The sequence below is a fragment of the Dermacentor variabilis genome, chromosome 1 (genome assembly GCF_050947875.1).
Source record: "Dermacentor variabilis isolate Ectoservices chromosome 1, ASM5094787v1, whole genome shotgun sequence".
NCBI lineage: Eukaryota > Metazoa > Arthropoda > Arachnida > Ixodida > Ixodidae > Dermacentor > Dermacentor variabilis.
In genome coordinates, this window is record NC_134568.1 from 214,935,409 (window position 1) to 214,960,644 (window position 25,236).

Below are 25,236 nucleotides of genomic sequence, written 5' to 3' on the forward strand. Positions count from 1 at the left end.
CTTCTAAATCTCATCCGCCCACCTCACTTCCTGCCGCCCCCTGCTACGCTTCCCTTCCCTTGGAATCCTGTCCGTAACCCTTAATGACCATCGGTTATCTTCGCTCCTCATTACATGTCCTGCCCATGCCCCCCACCCCCTTTTCTTTTTCTTGATTTCAACTAAGATGTCATTAACTCGCGTTTGTTCCCTCCCCCAATCTGCTCTTTTCTTATCCCTTAACGTTACACCCATCATTCTTCTTTCCGTAGCTCGTTGCGTCGTCCTCAATTTAAATAGAACCCTTTTCTTAAGCCTCCAGGTTTCTGCTCCGTACGTGAGTACTGGTAAGACATAGCTGTTATACAATTTTCTCTTGATGGATAATGCCAACCTGCTGTTCATGATCTGAGAATGCCTGCCAAACGCACCCCAGCTCATTCTTATTCTTCTGATTATTTCAGCCTCATGATCCGGATCCGCGGTCACTACCTGTCCTAAGTAGATGCATTCCCTTAACACTTTCAGTGCCTCGCTACCTATCGTAAACTGCTGTTCTCTTCCGAGACTGTTAAACATTACTTTAGTTTTCTGCAGATTAATTTTTAAACCCACCCTTCTGCTTTGCCTCTCCAGGTCAGTGAGCATGCATTGCAGTTGGTCCCCTGAGTTACTAAGCAAGGCAATATCATCAGCGAATCGCAAGTTACTGAGGTATTCTCCATTAACTCTTATCCCCAATTCTTCCCAATCCAGGTCTCTGAATACCTCCTGTAAACACGCAGTGAATAGCATTGGAGAGATCGTATCTCCCTGCCTGACGCCTTTCTTTATTGGGATTTTGTTGCTTTCTTTATGGAGGACTACGGTGGCTGTGGAGCCGGTATAAATATATTTCAGTATTTTTACATACGGCTCGTCTACACCCTGATTCCGTAATGCCTCCTTGACTGCTGAGGTTTCGATTGAATCAAACGCTTTCTCGTAATCAATGAAAGCTATATGTAAGGGTTGGCTATATTCCGCACATTTCTCTATCACCTGATTGATAGCGTGAATATGGTCTATTGTTGAGTAGCCTTTACGCAATCATACGTGGTCCCTTGGTTGACGGAAGTCTAAGGTGTTCCTGATTCTATTTGCAATTACCTTAGTAAATACTTTGTAGGCAACGGACAGTAAGCTGATCGGTCTATAATTTGTCAAGTCTTTGGCGTCCCCTTTATTATGGATTAGGATTATGTTAGCGTTCTTCCAAGATTCCGGTACGTTCGTGGTAATGAGGCATTGCGTATACAGGGTGGCCAGTTTTCCTAGAACAATCTGCCCACCATCCTTCAACAAATCGGCTGTTACCTGGTCGTCCCCAGCTGCCTTCCCCCTTTGCATAGCTCCCAAGGCGTTCTTTACCTCTTCCGGCGTTACTTGTGGGATTTAAAATTCCTCTAGACTATTCTCTCTCACATTATCGTCGTGGGTGCTACTGGTACTGTATAAATCTCTATAGAACTCTTCAGCTACTTGAACTATCTCATCCATATTAGTAATGATATTGCCGGCTTTGTCTCTTAACGCATACATCTGATTCTTGCCTATTCCTAGTTTCTTCTTCACTGCTTTTAGGCTTCCTGCGTTCCTGAGAGCATGTTCAATTCTATCCTTATTGTACTTCCTTATGTCAGCTGTCTTACGCTTGTTGATTAACTTGGAAAGTTCTGCCAGTTCTATTCTAGCTGTAGGGTTAGAGGCTTATATACATTGGCGTTTCTTGATCAGATCTTTCGTCTCCTGCGATAGCTTACTGGTATCCTTTCTAACGGAGTTACCACTGACTTCTAGTGCACACTCCTTAATGATGCCCATAAGATTGTCGTTCATTGCTATATATATATATATATATATATATATATATATATATATATATATATATATATATATATATATATATATATATATCGAGTATAGGGGATCCATGGAATGCTAAGCAGCCAGACATGGAGCGAAGCCACATTACCTGTTCATACCATTTTACAGCAATAGCTCTTCCAATTGGTTTCTTTCTTTCTTTCTTTCTTTCTTTCTTTCTTTCTTTCTTTCTTTGAGTTTTCATTTAATTTCAGCCTGAAAGTATTACTGGTGGCAAACATTTAGAGGGTGTGGTTTCCACGAAAGAGTAGAAAGAGGGTGGCTTCCCATGCAGCTCGCCCATAACAGCTTGCATGTAGACATAGCTGATTAACAATATGGGCTTAAGCTCAGGCCATCTGTGAGTAGGACTGCATTTATAATGCAAAGCAGCTTACATTGCTATGTTTACTCAATTCCTACGTGCACTTATTTTTCTGTAAATGTTAACTAAAAATGACATGTGCATTATAATAGTGTACAAATTATAAAACTGCAATAGGTGATACTCAAATTGCACCTCCAGTGGCCTTAGAGCTTAAAATGTCTTTCTTTTTTTCTCTCACCATAAAAATGTTGCGAGAAAGCAATTAATTAAGGCATTGCACTTTGCATTTCAAAGCGAATAGCTTTTGCTGACTTTTTCGCCCCCCGCCCCCTTTTTTTTTAAATGGTCCGTGGTCGGTCTTTCACTGCCAATGCAAAGGCACTGATGCACAGGAAGCGAGTGCGCGAGCAACTGAGTTGCAGGGTGAGTTCGCTGCCGAACGGCAAGTATTACAGCTGTTTCAGATGCAGATGCTGTCTACATATACTACAACTACTAATGTGCTGGTTAATGGCTCTGTTCTCTATGAAATTATGCAGTGAAACAATAAATCCTATTGATATATCCTCACTGCAACAAGTATACGCCATCAAGCACACCATTCCTGTAATAAAGTGAATAGTTTTTCTGACCCCGTTCAGCTATATATTTATATTAAAAATCACTGTCGATGGTTTCTGCACAATTTTTTCCAAGCATAAAAATTTAGGTGCGCATTACAATTGAGGGAATTACATTTTTCATTTCTGACCGTGCAAAATAGGGTGTCCATTACAATTAATAGCAGGTGAGAAACTAGTAAATATGACATTTGAGGGCTCTCAACATCTGTGCAGTGTCTGTTTGTTTTGAAGTGCTCCTCTGTATATAGATTTAGTTATATTGAATCACTATAAACATGTGTTTGGTGCACAATGTACCCTTGTCTCTACACCACTTTTATTACACCCTTTGTAGTCACACACACACACACACACACACACACACACACACACACACACACACACACACACACACACACACACACACATATATATATATATATATATATATATATATGTATATATATATATATATATATATATATATATATATATATATATATATATATATATAAAATGAAGGCCAGATATAATGAAGGTCAGACCTCGGCCAAAATGTCAGTAAAGATCTGTTTTTTTTTCCCAGGGGCCTCTATTCTTTAAACTATTTCTGTGCCGGATCCTGTGAGTATATGCTCCACTGATGATATATTTATTGCAGACGGCTTTCGGATTCGTCCGCTAAATATACCCGTTAATAGAAGAGTGGCACTATGTTATAGCTCGTCGGGGCCAGTCTCCACGAAGCTTCTCTAATCAAATGTAGTTCGTATTCAAGCGAATTGGTGAAAGTTTGCCTTAGGAATAAGCACCTCAAACGCATTCATTTCTCCACAAAAATATGTGAGCAAGAAAGTGGTACTTGGAATATTCTTGGGGACGCAGTCACGCTTCGATAGCATGTGGACCAATATATGTTTTGGAGTAAGTTTAGAGATTCACTCAAGCTCGTCAATTCCACATGATCAGCGCGCAATAGGCGCGGTTGGTCTGTCAGTGTGGATTGACCTGTTTTGCTATACTATGCGGACTGTTAGGTGTAGGTGGTCGATCAAAATATTTTTCATGACAGTAGCAGTTGCTTCAACGCGCAGTAAAGTATATTGGCGCTCTTTGGTCATACCTGACCGTCAACTGCGCCATAAAATTCCATACATCATCATCATCATACATCATCATCATCATCAGTTAATTATGCTGGAGGTAAATTACTTTTGGGCGGCTAAATTTGAGTATTCATCTATGTTGCTGTAAACTTACCATGCCAGCCATCATGATAGCAGCTTGGTTGCTCGGGGTGTAGCTTGAAAAAGAAGGGGGAGAAAAAGAAGTTGAATACTGCAGTTTAGGCAAAAAAGAAAGCGTCACTAGCGTTATACGAAACAGTCGAAGGTTTAACGTAAAGCCTTGTGCAAACCAATCGCCAGACGCGAGGGTGTTTACTGAGCAGACACCACTGCTCAGCGGATGAATCGTGCAGCACACTGCGTACAAAGGCGTATACAGCAATGGAGTATTTTCACATTTGCCGCGCGTGCGTTGCAGTGAATAAAATATATTTCGGTTTTATGTTTTCTGCCTCTTACATACATCTAACATGACCACAAATATTAATCTGCCAGGAGAAAAAGCGGCAGTAAAAGTGGCAAATCTTAATTTTTTAACTAACAAAGAGGAAAAAAGTCGCTGTTTCGCCTGCAAGGCGAAACATCGATTGCGATAGCAAATTAGTAGACAGCACTACGAAGTAAGGATAGCAGTTTTATCGGCCGTATAGACATGTAAACATTCGCTTACTAACTAAATGAACAAGCATGGTGACACGCGCGCACCGCTGTCAAAACGCCGGAGTGAAAGCGCGGCAGCACCAGCAAGCGAACTGACCTTCGTGCTGCCTCTTGCTTCAGCGCGAACTAAGCGGCGAGAACAGTCACACGAAGCTATCAACACTCGACACACTATGTCGAATGCATCGCATATCGCTTTAAAGATAGGGCGTGCGGCCGCACCATAACCAGCCACCGCCGGAGTAGAACGCCCCCCCCCCCCACCCCCCGGTGCCTTGCGCGCGACGGAAGATGGCGCGCTTCCTCCACGCTTTCCTCCTACGCGCGCGAGATCGCAGTCTGACCAACGCATCGCCGATCGCTTTCAAAATAGGGCGCGCGCGGCCGCGCTGTAGACCGTTTTACCGGCGAGGAGGAACGTAGCCTCGAACCAGCGCACCGCGCCGCTCTCCTCCTCGCACTGGTATGTGCGGATTCCGGTTTCTCCCAGCGACAGCTTGGAAAAGTAGCGGTTTCATTGCGAATTAGTGCGATTCTAACGTGTTCTGTCTGGGTTTTCGGCGATGTCAGATGGCTCAAGGTCGACGGGCTACCACTCTGCTGTATTCGGCTGCAGAAATAACTTTAGGAAGCAAGCGTGAAGTGCATCTTCAGCCGCGGCGACTTCGTGGACACCGTAGCTGCAACAGCAGAGAAGCGTCCGCTTTGTATTGCCAGCATAAACAGAAATGACTTGATGCCATCGTGTGTATGTTCGGAAGGTTTTGGTCCCAGTGTGCGCTCGGCTTCGAACTCGGAACTGGGCACCCACGATCAAATTGGGATATGAAAGAAAGGTGCGTGTTCGAGTCGGTCAACTACTGCGAATTGATGAAGCTAACTATTTCTTCGTGCACGCACATTGAACTTATTAAGTTCAAACGTCTTCTAAGATTATCATGCTTGGCAACCAACGTTCTGGCAGAATTTTACCGAGGATGTATTATAACAACAGCACGTGCCGACTAAGAAATGAAGGTGTGTTCTTTTCCATTCTGTAGCCAAAGCCATGCCTACCGCGTACCGGCCGGCCCTAGTTCACACGGGCTCTCCCGTTCTTCCAAATCTCGCCGGCAAGCTGTCGACGCCGCTCATCGAGGGCTGTATTACTGCAGAAAATAAAAATGCTGATGCAAAGAGTAGTTGTTCTTCTTTCAACTCTGACGAGTAGGCGAGGTGCCCTTGTACGCACAGGTACCATTCGAGACCTAAGAGTGCGCATAATCTTTTAACGCGTCGCGTGCGTCGTCGCGTGATAGTGGCTGCATATTCGCAGCCACTATCATCAGCTCATTTTATCCATGTAGCCTTTCGATCGAGTTATATTACATTTCTTTATTTTGTAGAGCTTGGTGCCCGGGTGACAGATAAACAATGTTTAGAAAATTGTACTGCAAAAACTTTATGACCATGAAAGCTAGCAAAACGTGTTTACTCGGAGCTTCGCAGTAAGCTGGATTGGGCTGTACGCTGGTGCGGCACACCGCATGACAGGTGGAGACACCTCTGATTGTCCTCGCCCGAGTCGATACCTTAAGAGAGTTCAAGGCTAGACATACAATAAAAACACGTTACATGTATACGTTACGTGCAGACAATGTTCAGACTTGACTCCTATTTCGATCGTGGGGAGAGCTGCGGGAGCGCCTCTAGGCCCGTCGCCGTTCGTATACTGCAGCTATACCGAAGCTAAAAGCTTAGTGACGCCACGCTAACAAGTTTTCCAATCCAAACAACTTGTTGAAACCTCTCGGGAAAGCGCGAAAACTTGCCACTCATCGTCAACAGTACGTTCGCCGTGCACCCTCCAGCGCGATCCCGCATAACAGCATGGTGCCGCACGATAGACAGCGCTGTAATCGCAAAATGGCGGCGCCCTCAATAAAACGGTCTATAAGCAGCCGGAGCAGAACACCCCCCTCCCTCCTTTCCATCGTCGCCTTGCGCGCGAGGGAAGACGCGCGACCATCGTCGGCGCACTCGCACATACAGCATACGGCGTGCGGCTACGATGTTTACGCCCTTGGACTTTATACGGCACATCACGGCGACGGCGACTGCAGAAATGCGCCTGGAATGCCCATACAATTGATATCGCAATAAAAAGTATGTCTTTTTTTCACTATATGCTGTTGAAGTAGAAGGAGGTGCAAAGTGATTGTGCATTTATAAACATTACCCTGTTACGCTGGAGTGCTTCTTCCTTTGGGAACGATTCGACGGAGTGAGCAGCGCGAACTCTGTAAAAGATGCCAAAAGAAAGACAGACTGCTGTCGTGCACACTCCACTATAGCTGAAAGATATGTGCACAGCTCGTGTACAGTTGCAGGTATCACTGTGTCTAGGTCTTCTAGATTGCAGCACAGTGCGCTCAACGGAGCAACTTTCTCTACATTCACGTACAAAAGGAGAGACCAAAGTTAGGAAGTGCCTGGGAGACCTCCGATGAAAAATTACAACGTGTAATCTCGGTTTATGACAGACGAAAGAAGGCACAACAGTTAGTTACACATAATATACGTACACTGTTACAATAAGAAAAATAATCTGAAATGCGTAATAAAGACTACAACAGTTCAGTAAAGATCACACAACTAGAGACAATAACTATTGATCACCGCAACATATTAGCTGTAATCAACGTGGCTAGCATATTTTGTTTCTTTTTTTTTTTTGCTTTGAGCGGCGCCGGAGGGCCAGGGGGGGGGGAGAACGGTTGGGGTGAGTAACGAAAAAGGGGAACTTTGTTTCATACGTTATAGCAGCTGATTCAGGTATTGGATACCTATGACATGTGCTGTTAACATCTCAAGGCGAAGTGAGAAATCAATGTTTTTTCGAATATTGTCTTTTCAGCACGTTTATCAGCACTCCATTCAACACAGTGCTGATAAGTTCCAACTGGAATATCAATGCATTTCGCGAGATTTTAGGACGCATGTCTCGAAACTGGTGCTAAGCACAGGATTTCTGCTAAAGTATTTCATTACTGTTCGTCTTCAATTTCACAATTGGGCTATGTGCTCTAAAGTGACTAATTGCAAAATTGATTAGATAAACTTTGTTATTTATCTAAGAAAACTGCAGTTTGTCTTGTAAGCAGTGTCCGCTTCTTCAAGTAAACCAACTGATTTGGTATAATTGCGACCTCCGCAACGGGAAATCTTTCTAATATCTGTTTACTTTAAAATATAGATAACCCGGTAGCCTATATACGCATATCCAATTTTCGTTACCCACTTTTCGGTATGTGTGTCCATCGCTACCCATCCTTTTTCACTCCAACATGGGTCTCAGGGTAGTCCATGATCTAATCATCTAATAGGTAAAGCATCGGACTGCTGTGCTGAGAGAACCGGGTTCTAAACCAACCGTTGCACCAACTTGGGTCACTGGGTATGCGCCGCTTTTCAATGAAGCTCTTTCACGCCAACTTCGGGTACTGTGCATGTGCAATTTGGTACGTGCTGCTCTTCAATGAACCTCTCTGACGTCTAGTTGGGTCACTGGGTATGTGCCACTGGGCAAGTGCCGTTCTTCAATGACAAAAAAAAAAGAAGTCGCAGTTTTGCCCGAAAGGCGAAGCATCGATTGCGATGGCAAATTAGTAGACAGCTGTACGGAGTAAGGATAGTAGTTTTATCGGCCGTATAAACTTAACATTCGATTACTAACTTAATTAACAAGCGCGGTGTCACGCGCGCACAACAAACATTAACACATAACTCGATGACCGCGAATACTCGCTGTCAGAACGCTGGAGTGAGGAAGCGCAGCAGCAGGAGCGAGCGAAGTGACCTTCGCGCTGCCTATCGCTCCAACGCGAACTAAGCGCCCACACGAAGCTCTCCGCCGTTGGTGCGCCTAGACTCTGTCCCCCCCATCGCAGATCGCTTTCAAGATAAAGCTCGCGCGGCCTCGCCGTACACAGCAGCCGCCGAAGTAGAACGCTCCCCCCCTCCCCTCCTCCCGGTTCCTAACGGAAGACGGCGCGCTTCCTCCCTTGCTTTCCACGCGCGCGCGAGATTGAGCCGCCATCGTCGGTTCACCCTCGCACGCTTTCACTCGCACATACACATAGACCTCAGACTCTGCCCAGGCGGCGCTGCGGAAAAACCCGCCACCAGCGCCCACATCGCAGCCTTGGCGCTGATTAGTGCAAGGAGAGCTGTCCGCAAGCGAAGGTGCATAGGCCACAATGGACCCTTCACTTTCGTTTGTGTTGAGGCACGGTTTCCTAAAACTCAAAGACCCGGAAAGCTTCTTCCGCCCATCCACGCTTCGGAAAGAAAGCTCAGCAGGGCGAAGTACGTGTACAATATAAAATAAAGTCTAAAGTGTCATTTCGGCGTGCTGCAACTCGCAAGTACAGAGAGCATCAGGTTTGTCTAGAGCCATATCAGCATAAAAATCGAAGCATTTCAAATTGGTTCATATTGAGTATGTCCTGAACACAAGACTTAAGTATCTCCTACATTTTTATGTATGTTATCGTAATGTTTTGTCTCACAATTATTTACAGAGAGTAAATCCTTTCATAGCCTTTTCCAGGGTAGCAAACAGAAAACGTTTTCCATAGCAGCAAACAGCGTGCGATCATAACGAAAGTAAGCGTCCTACAGTGCCTACGCGCTGCATCTTTCTTTCTCGCAGGAGCTACAGCATCGCTCAGTACCTTAATTTGAACTTTTCGCAGACGCTTCGAGCAACAAGCGCGCACAAATAAATGTAAATAAACGCGACATTTTTTTTCTTTACACACGTGCGCTGCTTCGCAATTACTCATCCAGTGCTCCTACAGTAACTTTATTGCTCACATTTGAAAAAACGCAGTCGAGCAGGCTCAGCACATTGCGAAGCGTGCTTGTTGTATCGGCGCAGGACATGCAAAATACCGAAAGTAGAAATGAGCTCGCGATAAAACAATGCTCTTGAACAGGATTTTGAATTCACAAACAAACCAAAATGTTTGGTTAGGCTGACCTGCCAAATCTCTCCGTTCCACTTGTTGAGTCAAGCGGAGGCGAACGTCTGTTAAAAGGTGGAGATATAGATGGCACATAAGCAGGATGGTTCGCAACGTTGTTTTTTCTGTTACCAACGAAGTGGCGGCTGCAGATTCTTAAGTTTTCGCTTGGTTACCACGGTCTTCCGTCAGGGCTACTTAACACAATTACAGAAGAACAAAATTGTCGCACTTTCTCATGCGAGCCGCTGTGTTGTGCGGAATGCAAGTAATCCGATTACCCAACAGGTTGAATGGTCCGTATACAGCGCTCTCGCCTTTCCCCTTCATACGATCGCGATGGAAATCGGTAAAACGGAACGTTGTTATTCCGTCCTTCACGTTCATGGCAATTTACAACACAACAGTAGCGTCGATTGCGGCGTTTCTTCGTAGCGCGCGGAGCTATCGCGGTTGCCGTCGTTTCCGCCATCAGTCTGAAGAGTTAGCCAGCAAGCGCTTTATGGCAGTTCAGCGGCGCGTCCGACTAGCGTAGAAATTCACAGCGCTTTGTCTGGGTGTTAAATGCGCAAAGCACTCGCAATATGGACCAATATCTAGTTAAATATCATTGTTCCGCAGTCGCTAGCTGCATAGGCAACTTAGCAAGGGAGTCGCGCTTCGCACTACTCAATTACTGCCTCTTCGCAACGGCAGGTGGCGCTACGCGTCTTGCAAAACTCCAGAGTATGACGTCCATACGGCGCGCGAGGACGATGTTATCGCCCTTGGTCTCCATACGAAGCATCTAGAGGATGGCGACGGCAAAAATGTGCCTGGAGTGGCCATATAACTGCTATCACAATAAAAATCCTTTCAAATTTATTGGGTGCAGGGTGGAACTGAACTCGCGTCATATATATTCAAACAATATTGTCTGAATGTATATTCAGACACGCGCCGCTAGATGGCGCAGTGTATCCAGAGGGAAGCGCAAGAGAGGAGCCCGGCTGCAGCACACACCTCATACATGACGCGCTTCGGCGGTGGCGATACGGTGTGTCGCTACATTCGTTCAGTGCTAATCGCCTTAACGTCACCTGCCATCCTGATATATTTCTGCTGGAAATTTTTGTCTGACGCTTCTCGAGCTCAGTTTCTAGTGTAAAAATGATGGTCTTCCAGTGCACATGAAAATAAAGTAATGAATTTAAAAATTCAGTGGTGATTTAGCGATAAATGCTAAATAAATGCGTCGCACCCCTTTGAAGTCCCGGGTGCATGATTTAAACCGCGTTCGCCACATGGGAAAGTGTTGTGCAAGAGCTCACTCAACACACGACCTGCGTCTTCGAGGAGCGAAGTGAAACTGACGATTGTAACAATGTAACAATTGACGCGAAGTAAGCTGCCCGCTAAAGGCAACGATCGCCAGAGAAAAGACGACGAAGGGCGCAGTTGTGCCCTGGGGTTTCCATCATTAACAATGGCTGTTATGCTTCGGCGAGCCCGTCTTAGTTATCTTTGTGACATTTTACTGGTGGGGGTGCTGGGTACATGCTACCATTGCCGGAGGCGCAGTGTACCCCTGACACGTCTCCTGTGAGTAGTCCTGGAGAGATTACCCCTGTGCACGCACGTACCAGCCGCCGTCTGAAAGGGCTCCAACCTGAGCACGGTCTTTTGCCCGAGCATCCGGACGATGAGCCCACCGCCTTCTGTGCGGCTGTTGTGCCGGCGCACTTCATCATCAACCAGCCGCGCGCGCCGATTGTATTCCACGGAGATGCCACTGAACACGTGAAAGATTGGCTAGACCATTTCAAGCGGGTCGCCGAATGCAACGGATGGAACGAAGACCAAGGTGCGCAACGTGTACTTCGCGCTCCAAGACTCTGCAAGGACGTGGTTTCATAACCATGAAACATTGTCTTCGTGGGACCAATTTCGACGACAGCTGAGCGTCACATACTCCACGGACAGGAAAGAGAAAGCGGAGTTGGCAATACAGGCAGATTCCAAGCCCCGAACGAGATCGTCACCACGTATACTGAAGACATGGCTCGGCTTTTCAGACATGCGGATGCCTCAATGGCCGAAGACAAGAAGGTCCGATATCTGATGCGAGGCGTGAAGCACGAGATTTTGCTGGGCTTATTCGAAATCCACCCACTACACTTGCGGACTTCCTTGCTGAAGCGACAGCAATGGAAAGGGCCCTTCGACAGCGTGCCAGACAATACGACCGCAACATGATGGAACTTTCGAACAGACCCCTACCATGACTTCGGGAAACCACCTCGAGGACCTGCGCAAAATGATCAGGGCTGTGGTACGAGATCTCCAAAAACTGCAGGTAAGCGACACGCCGACAGCACGAATTTCTGTGGCAGAGATAGTGCGCGACGAGATAAGGCAAGTCATCCAAGCTCCTGAACGCTACGAGGTACCACAACGGCGGGAGCCAGTCCGAATGAGTTATGCGGACGCGGTACGACGACCGTCGCTGTACGGCCCCTCAAACGTCATTCGCTCCACTGAACAAACGGAAGTAGCATTCAGGCGTCGCAGTCCACCGTCCATCGAGGAGTCGAGGCCTCGGGAAAGCGACGTCTGGCGGGCTCCTAACCTCAGGCTCCTATGCTTGCATTGCGGAGAGGCTGGCCAAGTCTACAGGATGTGCCCCTATCGGCTCGTGGGTCTCCGTGGGTTCCCTCCAGGTGCTCCTCGTCCACGACCTGGTGAGCGCCCTACGGAGATAGAGAACTTCATCGCGCGTCGTGGTAATTCATTGGAGCAGCGAAGGCACGAGCCCCGTTCTTCATCGCCCGCTCGATACCGATCGCCCAGTCCCGTGTTCCCTCGAGACGCTCGTAGGCGTCGTTCGCCCAGCTCTACAAACCCGGAAAATTGAGTCAAGCGACCACCGGAGGTGAAGCCGCTGACACCGGACGCATCGAATATCCTCCATCACGACGACAACGAAACGACGTTCAGCCACATTGCGGTGATCAACGACAGGTTGTAACGTCGGACATACTGGTTACCATAGACGACGAAGTCACCGCTTGAATTGACACTGGTGCAGACAGCTCGGTTATGAGCAGAGAGCCTGCGTCACAGTTAAAGAACGTTTTTAACAGTGGACTGACTGAGTCGCAGATCCGTACTGCTGGAGGTCATATACTAATTCCGGCGGGCAGATGAACTGCTCGAATAAATATTCGCGGATTTACGTACGTCGGGGTCTTCATTATCCTGCCCAGTTGCTCGAGAGACTTGATACTCGGCATGGACTTTCTACAGGCGAATGGAGCCATAATCAACCTGGAAAAATCGAGTGTGACGTTCTCAACGGCAAAAGCCATAGCAAGCGACGCTGGCAACGAGAACCACACCGTAAACACCTTGGGCATCGTCGATGACAGCATAACGGCACCGCCAAGCAGCAACTGGCCCTGGTAACGTGCAACGTATTCGACGGCTATGAGAGCATCGCCGAGGCAAATATTCCGTTAATGCTTGAGCGGAACATCTGCATTGCACGGGGCCTCCTCCAGCTTCAGAACGGTCACTCCTGAAGTTGGTCCTGCTGGCCAACTTCAGCAACGAATATCAGCACTTACCGCAAGGCCGCTTCCGCAACCGCTTTCCTCCATGAAATTGCTCCTCTCACGGATGTCGTCTCGCTCGGAACTGCTTCGCCTAATTCATTGGAAGCGGCCAACCTGAGCGATCGCATTCAGATTAACTCCGGCTTATCAGAAGGAGAGAAAGAGCAGCTACTCGACCTTGTCAATGAATTCTCTGCCTGCATGCTTCTCTACCGAGTCTAAAGTACAGCGAACCTCCGTTGCGAAACATCGTATTCCTACGGACGAGTCAGCGCGCTCGTTCGTCAACATCCGTATCGCGTTTCCCCTACGGAAAGGGAGGTCATAAAGCGCCAGGTTCAAGAGATGATCAATGATGACGTGATCCAGCCATCCATAAGTCCATTGGCATCCGCCGTCGTGTAGGCTAAAATGAAGGACACTACACTAAGCTCCTGTGAAGACTATGGACGTCTTTACCGTGTCACCAAACGCGACGTTTATCCCCTGCCACGGATCAATGACGCTCTGGACACGTCTACGCCACGCCCAAATTTTCACCTCTTTGAATCTCAAGTCGGGGTACTGGCAGATGGAAGTAGATGAGCGCGACCGTGAAGAAACAGCATTTGTCACGCATGATGGATTATATGAATTGAAAGTCCTCCCATTCGGCCTGTGTTCCGCACCTGCCACATTTCAGCGGATGATGGACACTGTTCTCTCTGGACTGAAATGGCAGACGTGCTTAGTCTATTTAGACGACGTTGTGGTGTTTTCGAGTACGTTTGATGAACATCTAGAACGACTCAAGCACGTACTCATCGCCATGAGCAAAGCAAATCTGACTATCAAGCCTGAGAAATGTCATTTTGGCTTTCAGAAGCTCAAGTTTCTCGGACACGTAGTCAGCCCCTGCGGTGTTCGGCCAGACTCCGAGAAGCTAGCTGCCGTCGCACAGTTCGCGCGTTCAACTGACAAGAAGGCAGTTCAACGCTTCTTAGGTCTCTGTGCTTACTATCGACGTTTTGTCGAAGGATTTTCAAGGATCGCTGAACCATTAACGAGATTAACACGCCAAGATGTACCCTTCGAGTGGACGGACGAGCAACAAGCAACATTTACAGAATTGCGGAAGCAACTGCAAACAGCCCCCGTACTCGCGCATTTCGACGACAAGGCTGACACAGAAATCCACACAGACGCCAGTAACGTGGGGCTCGGTGCCATACTTGTCCAGTGGCAAGACGGCGCCGAACGAGTGGTAGCCTACGCGCAGTCTCGCTCGTTGGAGCCTCCACTTTCAGTACGACGTCACAGCGGTTTATCGATCTGGACAGAAGCGCCGCGGCGCCGACTGCGTCTCACGTGCACCTATACCTTTGAAGCCAAGTGATTTAGAGCAAGACTTCCCGTTTCTTGGTGTAGTAGGCACTGTTGAGATGGCTGACCTCCAACGTGTAGACAATACGTTGCTTCCCCTCATCCTATACCTCCAGGGAGCCGACGTTGCTGTCCCACGACCAATGTCGCGAGGGCTGACTTCTTACTGCCTCCGCAACAACGTTCTCTACAAAACGAACTTCGAAAACAGCCAAGAAACGTTCCTTCTCGTCGTCCCAGTTTCACTGCGCGAAACAGTGTTGCAAGCGTGTCATGACGACCCGTGTGCCAGACACTTAGGCTTCGCCAGGACGTTAGCGCGCATGCGCCAGAAGTATTACCGGCCGCGGCTGTTCCCGTTCGTTCAGCGCTACGTGAGGAGCTTCCGTGATTGTCAGCAGCGCAAGGTTCCACCTTTGAAACTTGATGGTCTTCTGCAACCAGTTGTTCCCGGGGGCTTTTTGGGTGTCGGCCATCATTAAAAGAAGGCTGTTCTGTTTTGGTGAGCCCGTCTTAGTTATCTTTGTGACTATATATATATATATATATATATATGCATGCGTGTGTGTGGTGTGTGTACGTGTGTAGCGACCATCCGTCACTACACGTTGTCCCCGTTTCTGGGAAATCCAGTTAATGTGGAAGAAAGTCATTCGACTCTCCGTTCTCAACCTGTCAAAACGTCTATTGCCTCCGCTAAACTGAGCTCCCAACAAGTGGTGACCCAGGACATTTACGTTTTTTTTTTTTTACCGAAGACTGCCATGGACAACGCTGCTCCTACTCCTACTGACAGAGAAGATGCCACGATTACGCCTTCTGCCATCGCCGCAGAGCTTCAGCTTTCCAGGTTTTGGCACAAGAATCCTCGATTTTGGTTTATGCAAGTAGAATCCCGTGCATCACTTCACAGACAGCAAGGTACTTGCACGCCGTCGCCGCACTACCTTCCGACATCGCCGATACCATAGACGACTTGCTCGCTAGCAAGTCGCCTACACCTTCGGCCACAGCATACGAAGACCTGAAACGCACGGTCCTGCAGCCCATCGAGTGATCGCAATAGAGTAGGCTTCAACAGCTTCTCTCCGAGAAACTCGGCGACCAACGACCGTCACAACTCCTGCACCGGTTACGTCAGTTGCTGGGTGACCACTCCGCAAACAAGAGCCAGCTTCCAATTTTGCGCGAGCTGTTCTTGCGGCGCCTGGCACAGTCCGCGCGCATGGTGCTGGCGGGTTCCGACGAGACGAGTCTCGATTGGCTAGCTGCACTCGCTGACCGCATCTGCGACTGCTCGTCTGCGGCACATCTACCTAACGCCGCTGCGAGAGTCTCAGAGCCAGTAGACCGATTCTCACGCCTGGAGGAAACAGTCTACCGCCTTACCAGCGCACTGGAGAAGCTGACGATGAGTCGTAACATTACCGACCAACTTCAGCGCAACCATTCGCCTTCACAGTCTCGCAGCGCACCTAGAGACTCGCCGTGGCAGTTGTGATGGTATCACCGTCGCTTTCGCGAACAAGCAAGTCGCCGCACCCAGCCCTGTTCATGGATGGGAAACGCACCTGCCAGTCGCTAACGGCGGCATGCGACATCGCCCCTCGCGCAAGCCGCCTATTCTTCGTAGTCGACCGCATCACCGGTACCCCACTCCTAGTCGACACCTGAGCCGAGCTGTCTATGGTTCCCGCCAGGGCCGCAGATCGCCAACGCGCCAAGTCCACACCCAGTCCACACCCACGCTCCACGCAGTGAACAATACTGCCATCGCGTCGTATGGGCTGCGGTCAATAACGCTAGACATCGGACTCCGGCGCTTGCACAGATGAGTGTTTGTGAGCTTTGGCATACTGGGAGCGGACTTCCTCAAGCATTTCAACCTAGATGTGATTGTTCGCGATCGGCGTCTAAAGGATAACGTCACATCCCTCGACGTACTTGGCCTGCAGTCCAACCTCACCTCATCTGGCACCCGTACGTTTCGGCCGGTCTCAACGTACGACAAGATACTTGCTGAGTACTCGCAGCTCACGAAGCCCCGAAACGATGCGCTGCCCGTGAAACACAAGGTGACACATCATATCACCACCACCGGCCCACCTGTCGACGCGCGGCCAAGGAGGCTCGCTGGACGGAGGTTGGAAGTCACCCGCCGTGAGTTCGAACACATGCTTCAGCTTGGCGTCATTCGTCCTTCCTCCAGCAATTGCTCTTCACCTCTCCATCTGGTTCCAAAGCAGGACAGTGGAGACTGGCGGCCTTGAAGTGATTACCGAGCTTTAAATGCCGTCACTACTCCCGATAAATATCCCCTTTCCTACATACATGACTTCGGGGCTCATCTCGCTGGAACCGAAATATACAGCAAGATCAATTTGGTGAGCGCGTACCACCAAATTCCTGTCGAACCCAGCGACATTCCGAACACCGCAATCACTCGCCATTTGGCATATTTGAGTTTGTCCGTATGCCTTATGGTTTGAAGAATGTGGCGACAGCTTTTCAAAGGTTAACGGGCGAGGTTACCCGTGGACTCCCGTTATTTTCGTCTACCTTGACGACATTCTCGTTGCAAGTCGCACAGACGAAGAGCACCTTCGCCTTTTATTTGAACGACTGGATGAACACGGCCTCGTCCTAAAGCCCCAGAAATGCATCTTCAGAGTTTAAGCCATGGATTTTCTCGGCGATCGCATTTCCCCAAAAGCATCAAGCCACTGGAATCACGGGTGCGGGCAATCGAGGACTTCCCCTCTCCAACCTCCTTCCGAAAGTTGCGCGAGTTTCTGGGGCTCATAAATTTTCACAGGCGCTTCATACCATCCTAAGCGCAAGTTCTTCAGCCCCTTACCGACCTACTGCGTCGCGAATCCAAAAAAAAAAAAGACGCCCACTTTCCACTGCACCTCGGAGTACGAACACTCCTTCCAGCAAGCCAAACCACGGTTGGCGACTACAGTGTTCAGTGTTGCTGATTCATCCGTTGCCCGACGCGCCAACTCCCCTTATGGCTGAGGAGTCGACCACGGCAGTGGGTGCAGTACTGCAGGAGCACGATTGCACAGACTGGAGGCCGCTGGGCTTCTTCTCAAAGCGCCTCAAACACACAGAAGCTCGCTACAGCACCTTTGGGAGGGAGATGTTGAAGGAGGGAGATGTTGGCCAACTATTGCGCTGTCAAGCATTTCCGTTTTTTCTCGAAGGCGGTAGCTTCTACATTCTGACCGACCACAAGCCGCTAACCTTCGTTTTCAAGAACAACAGTTCCTCGCACTCAGAACGTGAGCTTCGGCAACTTTCCTTCATCTCCGACTGAAATCCGCCGTATCTCTGGGACCGGAAATCAGGCAGCTGACGCACTCTCGCGGATCGGCGCTGTGCTTGCTGGCCCTGTGGGTTTTCAAGCTCTAGCCTCTTCCCAGCAAAACGACTCCGAGCTGCGCCAATTGCGGGAACAAGGCTGGTCGCTCCAGCTTGGGGAGGTGCCGCTTCCCTACACAACAACATAGGTCACGTGCGACAAACCGCAGGCACCTCCTCGCCAGCTCGTGCCCCATCAGTTTCTGCAGCCAATATTCGATTCAGACATTCGATCACAGAGCCCTTCGTCTGGCCAGGGATCAACAAAGATGTTCGAAGCTGCGTAAGAAGCTGCCCAGCCTGTCAAGCCGTGAAAGTGACCCGGATCACGCGTTCAGCGGTGAAGCCGTTTCGACCACCAAAGAGAGGTTTCGATCACATGTACTTAGACTTGGTGGGGCCCCTTCCGCCCTGCCAAAGTTTCAGGTACCTCCTCACGTGTGTCCACCGGTACTCAAGGTGGCCTGAGGCAACGCCTTTAAAGACATCACGGACGAAACCGTGGCGGAAGCATCTGTTGCGCTACGTGGGTGCCGCGGTACGGTTGTCCTTTGCGAATAACTGATGACCGAGGTCGACAATTCCAAAGCTCGCTTTTTTTCTGCTCTGGCGAGACTACTCGGCACGGACCTTCATAACACCACGGCTTACCACCCACAGAGCAACGGCAAGGTCGAGCGTCTCCACTGACAACTAAAAGCCTCATTGACCGCTACGCTCGACAGACAGCACTAGGTGGAAAGGTACCCCTAGTACTACTGGGTACTAGGGGTAGTAACAACTATCAAGGATGACCTCGGAATCAGCGCAGCCGAGATACTCTATGGATCAGCAATCCACATTCAAGGCCAGTTTTTCGGTACCCAGCAAGGCACTCCGTCAGCGGCCGCGCAGCACTTAGAGAGGCTACATTCCTGGCTTGACCAGCTTCGACCTACACCCTCACGTGTCTCCCGCAGGCAACCTGTGTTTAGTTTCCCGACAATGGCCACAACCACGCACGTCTTTCTGCTGCGCGAACCTAGCAAGTCATCATTGACTCCTTCCTATGAAGGCCGAGAGAACCTTGAACATTGACGTACGCGGAAAAGAAGACAAAGTAGGGAGTTTTAGTTTAGCCTACGTAGTGTTACGAACGGCCTGCGGGGGCTGGAGACCTAGAGGAGAAACGACCGATGAAACCTGCCTGGCCCGCTGCGATGACTCACTTTGTGAGAACAACAATACGCCGAGTCAACAGGGGAACGGCGCCACCATGTCTACTGCGGCGACTGGCTTTCTAAGGACGACAATACGACAGTCCCCAACCGAACGGCGCCGCGATGTATACACGCAGTCGGCGGACCAGGTATTGTTAGTGGATTCAAACAAACCGTCACCGTCACGGTTTGTTTGAAGCGGTGGAACTGATGGAAGCAGGTATTTTGCGGCGCCGTCTCACGGGTCTTAGAAGTCGTCAGTCAATGGACAGACGCGGCGGCCACTGACTGCAGGGTCAACTTTGGGATAAAGAGGCGCCTGCTCGGGTCAGGACCTCTGTCTGCGGGAACCCTCTCACCTCGGTGTGGTCAGTGAAACCTGTGCGGTAGTGAGGAGGTGGTTTCGGTATCGCTGCGAGCGGACGCGCAATGTATGGGCTCCTGCTTCGAAGTCCACAGCGACCGGTCATTTCCACTTGAGCCTCTCAACATCGCCACCATCGTATCCGGGAAGGTGAGCCGCCCATTTTGAGCCCACCTGGGTGTCACTATCCCGCCCGGGTCGGATTTTTCGGCCTTTTCTCCGTCTCCCTGGTGGACGCCGAGGCTACGCCTGTCTTAGGCCTAGCGTCCGTGACCCCCACAGCCCACCCAGCCATGGAATACCAAGTAAACGGCACTGACATCGACCCCGCCGAAGCCCTAAACGGGGAATGGGAGAATGTCCTGCGTCTCCGCAAACAGCACCGCCCGGCGACTGCCACTCACTCCCCCCAAACGGAACCCAAGGGCGGCGACGGCCGTTCAACCGCCGAGATATCCCGAGCTGCGCAGCGCCCGCTCCGTACGCGACACGCGCCTCTCCCGCAACTCCCGCAGGGAGACTTCAAGATCGTAGTCCGACCACGCGGCGGTTTGGACGTAAGCAAGGAGACCCCTCGAGCGCTCTTCGCAGCTATCTGTGATGCGACGAAAATCCACCTGCAGGAAGCGGTCGCTCAGGACCAGGTGCGGCTGCATCCAACAAACAATACCTTGACGATCAGCACTCCAGAGGAGACTCGAGCTCCAGCTTATGCCCAAATGACGTCAATCCGCATCGGCACGAGCGCAAATGATGTCACCGCATACCTCGCTCCGCCCGACGATGCCGTGAGGGGCGTCATTCACATGGCCCACAGTGGTGAGTCGCACGGTGAAATCCTGCAAGGACTTGTTCCCTTCAATCCTCAACTACCAATTATTGATGCTCGGCCTTTCGGGAAAAAGCGATCCATTATTATCACTTTCGCCACCGGTCCCCTGCCAAAGGCTGTCCGCTTTTGGGCGGGTATTCACACTTGCTTTCCTCATCGACCAAAAATGGAGGCTTGCTACAACTGCCGCCGTATCGGACACCGCCAGGATGTCTGTCCCGTCCCAACTAGCGGATGTTGCCACAATTGCGGTAACAAGCACACGCCAACGGAACCCCCAACCTGTACACCCAAGTGCATTGTCTGTGGGGACGAGCATCATACTGGGAATATTCAATGTAAGTACCGGTACGCACGCCCGCCACCACGCACCCAGCCAACCACCGGACGCCAGTCAAGAACCCGGGAGCAGAAGCCAGCCCCGCAAAAGTCATCGCGCAGTGCAAGCACTGCGCGCTCCATTTCACGCGACCGTAGCCACAAACCCCAGCAGGACCTCACATGGGCCGACCGTGCAAAAAAATCGCCGCCTGCCCCCGCCCAGAAAACTCCGGACCACAACGAAGGGGAGCTCCGGGCCCTGCGGGAGGAGGTAAGACGCCTCACAGTCCTCACTCAGAGCTCACTTCCCTCTCCTACTCTTTCTCACTCCCCTCCAACTTCACCTCGTACTCTATCACAAAGCAACACCGCTCCCTCTCAATCACCCCCCTCAAAAAACAACGCATCACTCCCCCACCCCTCACCTCCGAGCCCATCGATGTCGACACCAAATTGAAAGACCTCTCCGACCAATTTGACAAAAAACTCAAAGAGATTGAGGTTCGCCTCGAAAGCAAATTCAATGCTCTCATCACTGACCTCACTACGAAAGTGGAGACGCACTTGGAACGCTGCATGGGATCTATACTTAAGAAAATGGTCAACCTCCTCGAAGCACGCCTCACGCAGCTCCCCCCGCTCTCTACCCCCTTCTCCCCACAGCACAACTGCCATGGAACCCCACATCCCAATAGACGCGAGACTAACCCCTCTTATCCATCCCTCCACGCTCCAATATGGCGGGACGGGGCAACAATAACTCCCTTCACATCATAACCTGGAACTGCCGCGGCTTCTGGGGCAAGCGCGCGCCCCTGCAGCTTCTACTTCCTACACTTTCCCCAACACCCCAAGTCCTTCTTCTCCAAGATACCGCCAATCAGGCCACACTCCCCAGTTACAACTCCACACACTCTGACACCCCAAACAGACCCAGGGCGTCCACACTTGTGCACCGCACTTTAACACACAAGACACATTACATCACATCAGAGACGCCTTGCGTGATCACCGAAATTATCCATTATACACATACACCTTATCCATCTTTATTGCCAATATCTACCACCGCCCATCCCAACCTACGGCCTCGTTGGGCTCCCTCCTCCGAGAGTTGTACCGCCTAGCAGGGAAGCACCCCGTACTAATCGGTGGGGATTTCAACAGCCAGCACACTGACTGGGGATATAAAACAACCACACACAGAGGTCGCAGGCTCTGGCTGCTCATGCAGAACCTCCAACTTTCCGTCCACAACAACTTTCAGATGCCTACGCGAATCGGCAACAGTGTCAGCATGGACACTAGTCCGGATCTGGTGATCAGCCGCTCCCTTCGTGATGTGACCTGGACGAGAACACAACACACACTGGGCAGTGATCATTACATGATACAAGTCACTGTCCCATTCAAGCCACCCCGCCACGCCTACATGACACACAAACTCATTAACTGGGACGCTCTCCGCACCGCGCGGACTGCCCTCCCTGACAACCCCATCACCGACATCACCGACTGGGTAGACTCTCTTCAGACTGACATCCAAGACCATACGCAGCTGATTGAAACCACCACAGACACCCCGACACTAGACACCCGACTCGCCCACCTTTGGGAGGCCTACCACAGCCTCCTAGAAAGGTGGAAACGGGGTAAACATAACAGAACACTAAAGAAACGCTTAGCCGCTTTACAATCCCAAATTCAACTACATTCGGAGGAGCTCTGCCGCTCAAATTGGGGGCAAGTATGCGACGGCATCGCCGGCAAACTGACAACCAAAAGGGCGTGGCACCTCCTCCGACACCTCATCGATCCATCGAAAACAAAAAACACCATCCAGCACCACGTCACCCGGCTCATACACACACACATGGACAACCCCGATGCTCTCTTGGGTACACTCCGCGACACATACACTTCACCTGGCATACCATCTCCTCTCCCCTCATACACAGGACAGCCGAACCCCGAACTCGACACCGACATAACAGAGGCGGAGGTCAGAGCAGCCCTCATGACTCTCCGCACCAATTCCGCGCCCGGCCCCGACCAGGTCACCAACACAACGCTTCGTAATCTGGACAATCAATCGATTACTCGCATCACGGAGTACTTCAACCAGTGCTGGAAAGAGGGCACCCTCCCCCAGTCCTGGCGACACGCAAAGGTAATCTTCATTCCGAAGCCCAACAAACCACTTACACTCCAAAACATTCGCCCAATCTCGCTAACCTCGTGTCTCGGAAAGCTTTTCGAGCATGTGGTATCAGCGAGGCTCGCACAGCACATGACAGACCATGACTTATACCCTCACAGTATGGTGGGATTCCGCCCCCATTTGTCCACACAAGACGCCATGTTGCAAATCACCCATGACATCTTCGATCCGCTCATTCCAAGCCACACCAAGGCAGTCCTGGCTTTGGATTTATCCAAAGCCTTTGATCGCGTCGAACATCACGCGATCATGACTGCACTCTCCCCACTGAATGTGGGCGCACGTACGTACACCTACATTCAGGCATTCCTCACAGCACGCACGGCCGAGCTTCACTTCGGCCCGCTCACCTACCCCACATACTCACTAAAAAGCGTAGGCACCCCGCAAGGCTCCGTCCTCTCACCTTTCTTATTTAATATCACACTCATCCCCCTAGCACGACAATTGGCAACCGTTCCTCACCTGAAACATACTCTCTACGCAGACGACATTACACTATGGACTACCCATGGCAGTGATGGCGCCATACAGGACACCATCCAAGCAGCCACCAATCTGACCCAAAACTATGCAGTTAGCGTAGGACTTTCTTGTTCCCCAGAGAAGTCCGAACTGCTGTGCATTCGTCCCAAGAACCGCAACTTGCCCTGCTCCCCCATCGTCATCGAGCTGGACGGTAGACCGATACCAGAGGTCGAAACCCTTAGGATACTTGGTATGCATATCCAGAGTGATGGGAAGCACACGACTACACTCCGGAGACTCAGGCAGATAGTAGGGGCGATCTCGCACGTTATCCGCCGGGTCTCGGGCCACCACAGAGGCATGAGGGAGCGTGATCAATGCCGACTTGTTCACGCCTTTGTACTCAGCCGTGTACTCTACTCCACCCCCTATCTCAAGCTCTCTCGCCGTGAAACTGACGCCATGGATGCTCTTATTCGCCGGGCATACAAAGTCGCCCTCCACCTTCCCATAAATACACCTACCGATCGACTCTTACAATTAGGCCTCCACAACACAATCGGGGAACTTGTAGACGCGCACCGCCAAGCACAATACCTTCGTCTCACACAAACCAACACTGGCCGGTACATGCTGCACTCTCTTGGAATCCGGATACCAGCCAACGATCCGACATTACGCCCCATATCAAAACCTTTACACCGCGAACTGCTCATTAAGCCACTACCCCGTAACATGCACCCCGACCACCACGATAAGCGCCGCAGAGCTCGAGCTACAGCGCTGCACCGTTACTACGTCTCGGAACCGGACGCCGTATGGGTAGACACAGCCTGCAAGGGTGATGAAGCGGTCGCTGTCGTGGTGTATCACACTCTCTCTTCGATTGGAACGCACACACTCCCCCCAGACACCTCTCCCGAAGCTGCAGAGGAAGCCGCCATTGCCCTAGCTATCATCAACACAGAAGCACGGTATGTTTTATCAGACTCCAAAACTGCAATCCTAAATTTCGCACGAGGCCGAGTCCACGTCCCTGCTTTTTGCATACTGGACTCGCCCGTTGCACCCCCGCCCCGTCATGTGGAGCTGATTTGGGTGCCCGCGCACTGCGGGAATCCTGGAAACGAGGCCGCCAACCTCTTAGCCCGAGGTTCTTTAAACCGGGCTCTTGCGGCCTCCGATCCGGGATTCACGAAGGAGCGCGCGAACACTTTCAACGAGCTGACGAATGCCTCCAAGGCGGCGCGTCAGCTGTACCCCGCACCGCACAAATCCCTTAGCAATCGACAGCAACCCTTTGGCGCCGATTACAAACTCACACTCTCCCATCTCCTCTGACTCTTTCTCACTATCACCCACTTTTCCTCACATCAGCCTGTAATATCTGTCCTGAACCTCGCGCTTCTGCTCTATACCTCCTTTCTCATTGCCCGGCGGATCCTCCCCCGCGGGGCCTCGAGCACCTGAAGACCTGGGAGGACTGGGAGACCCTGCTGCGCTCTGGAGACCCGGTCGTGCAGACCATGGCTAATGATCGGGCTGCCAGCGTTATGGAGCGAAGCAACATAAACGCTTGAGTGCAGTGGAGTCGTGCGGGGGCCCGGGAGCCTGCGTGCTCCAAACTCCTCAGTCTTACAATAAAGTTTTTATGATGATGATGATGCGGTAGTGAGTGTGTAAACCCTCCGCCTCAAAGGCGGGTCGGCTATAATGACTTTGGACGCTACGAATTGGTCTACGGTTGAACGGCCGTTCTTCCTCACCTAGGGATCTAGGGAGGGCAGAGTGTTAATAAGCAGCTGTTGCGCGGCTGCTGAGTGTGCATTCTCTTTCAGTCATGCTAGACTGATGAACTGTAACGTTCTCATGTATATACTGTAAATAAATCCCATATTCCTCA

The 25,236-nt window shown here is 50.5% G+C and overlaps 1 protein-coding gene across 1 annotated transcript in view; it reads right to left on the reverse strand.

Moving 5' to 3' along the window:
- Positions 1 to 25,236, reverse strand: part of nenya — a 92,898-nt gene that overhangs the window by 4,507 nt on the left and 63,155 nt on the right. The window contains exons 8-9 of the mRNA XM_075671963.1: positions 6,820 to 6,880; positions 4,075 to 4,117 (exon numbers count right to left, since the gene is read on the reverse strand). Coding sequence (XP_075528078.1) covers positions 4,075 to 4,117; positions 6,820 to 6,880 — 104 coding nt within the window. The remainder of the gene's footprint in view (positions 1 to 4,074; positions 4,118 to 6,819; positions 6,881 to 25,236) is intronic.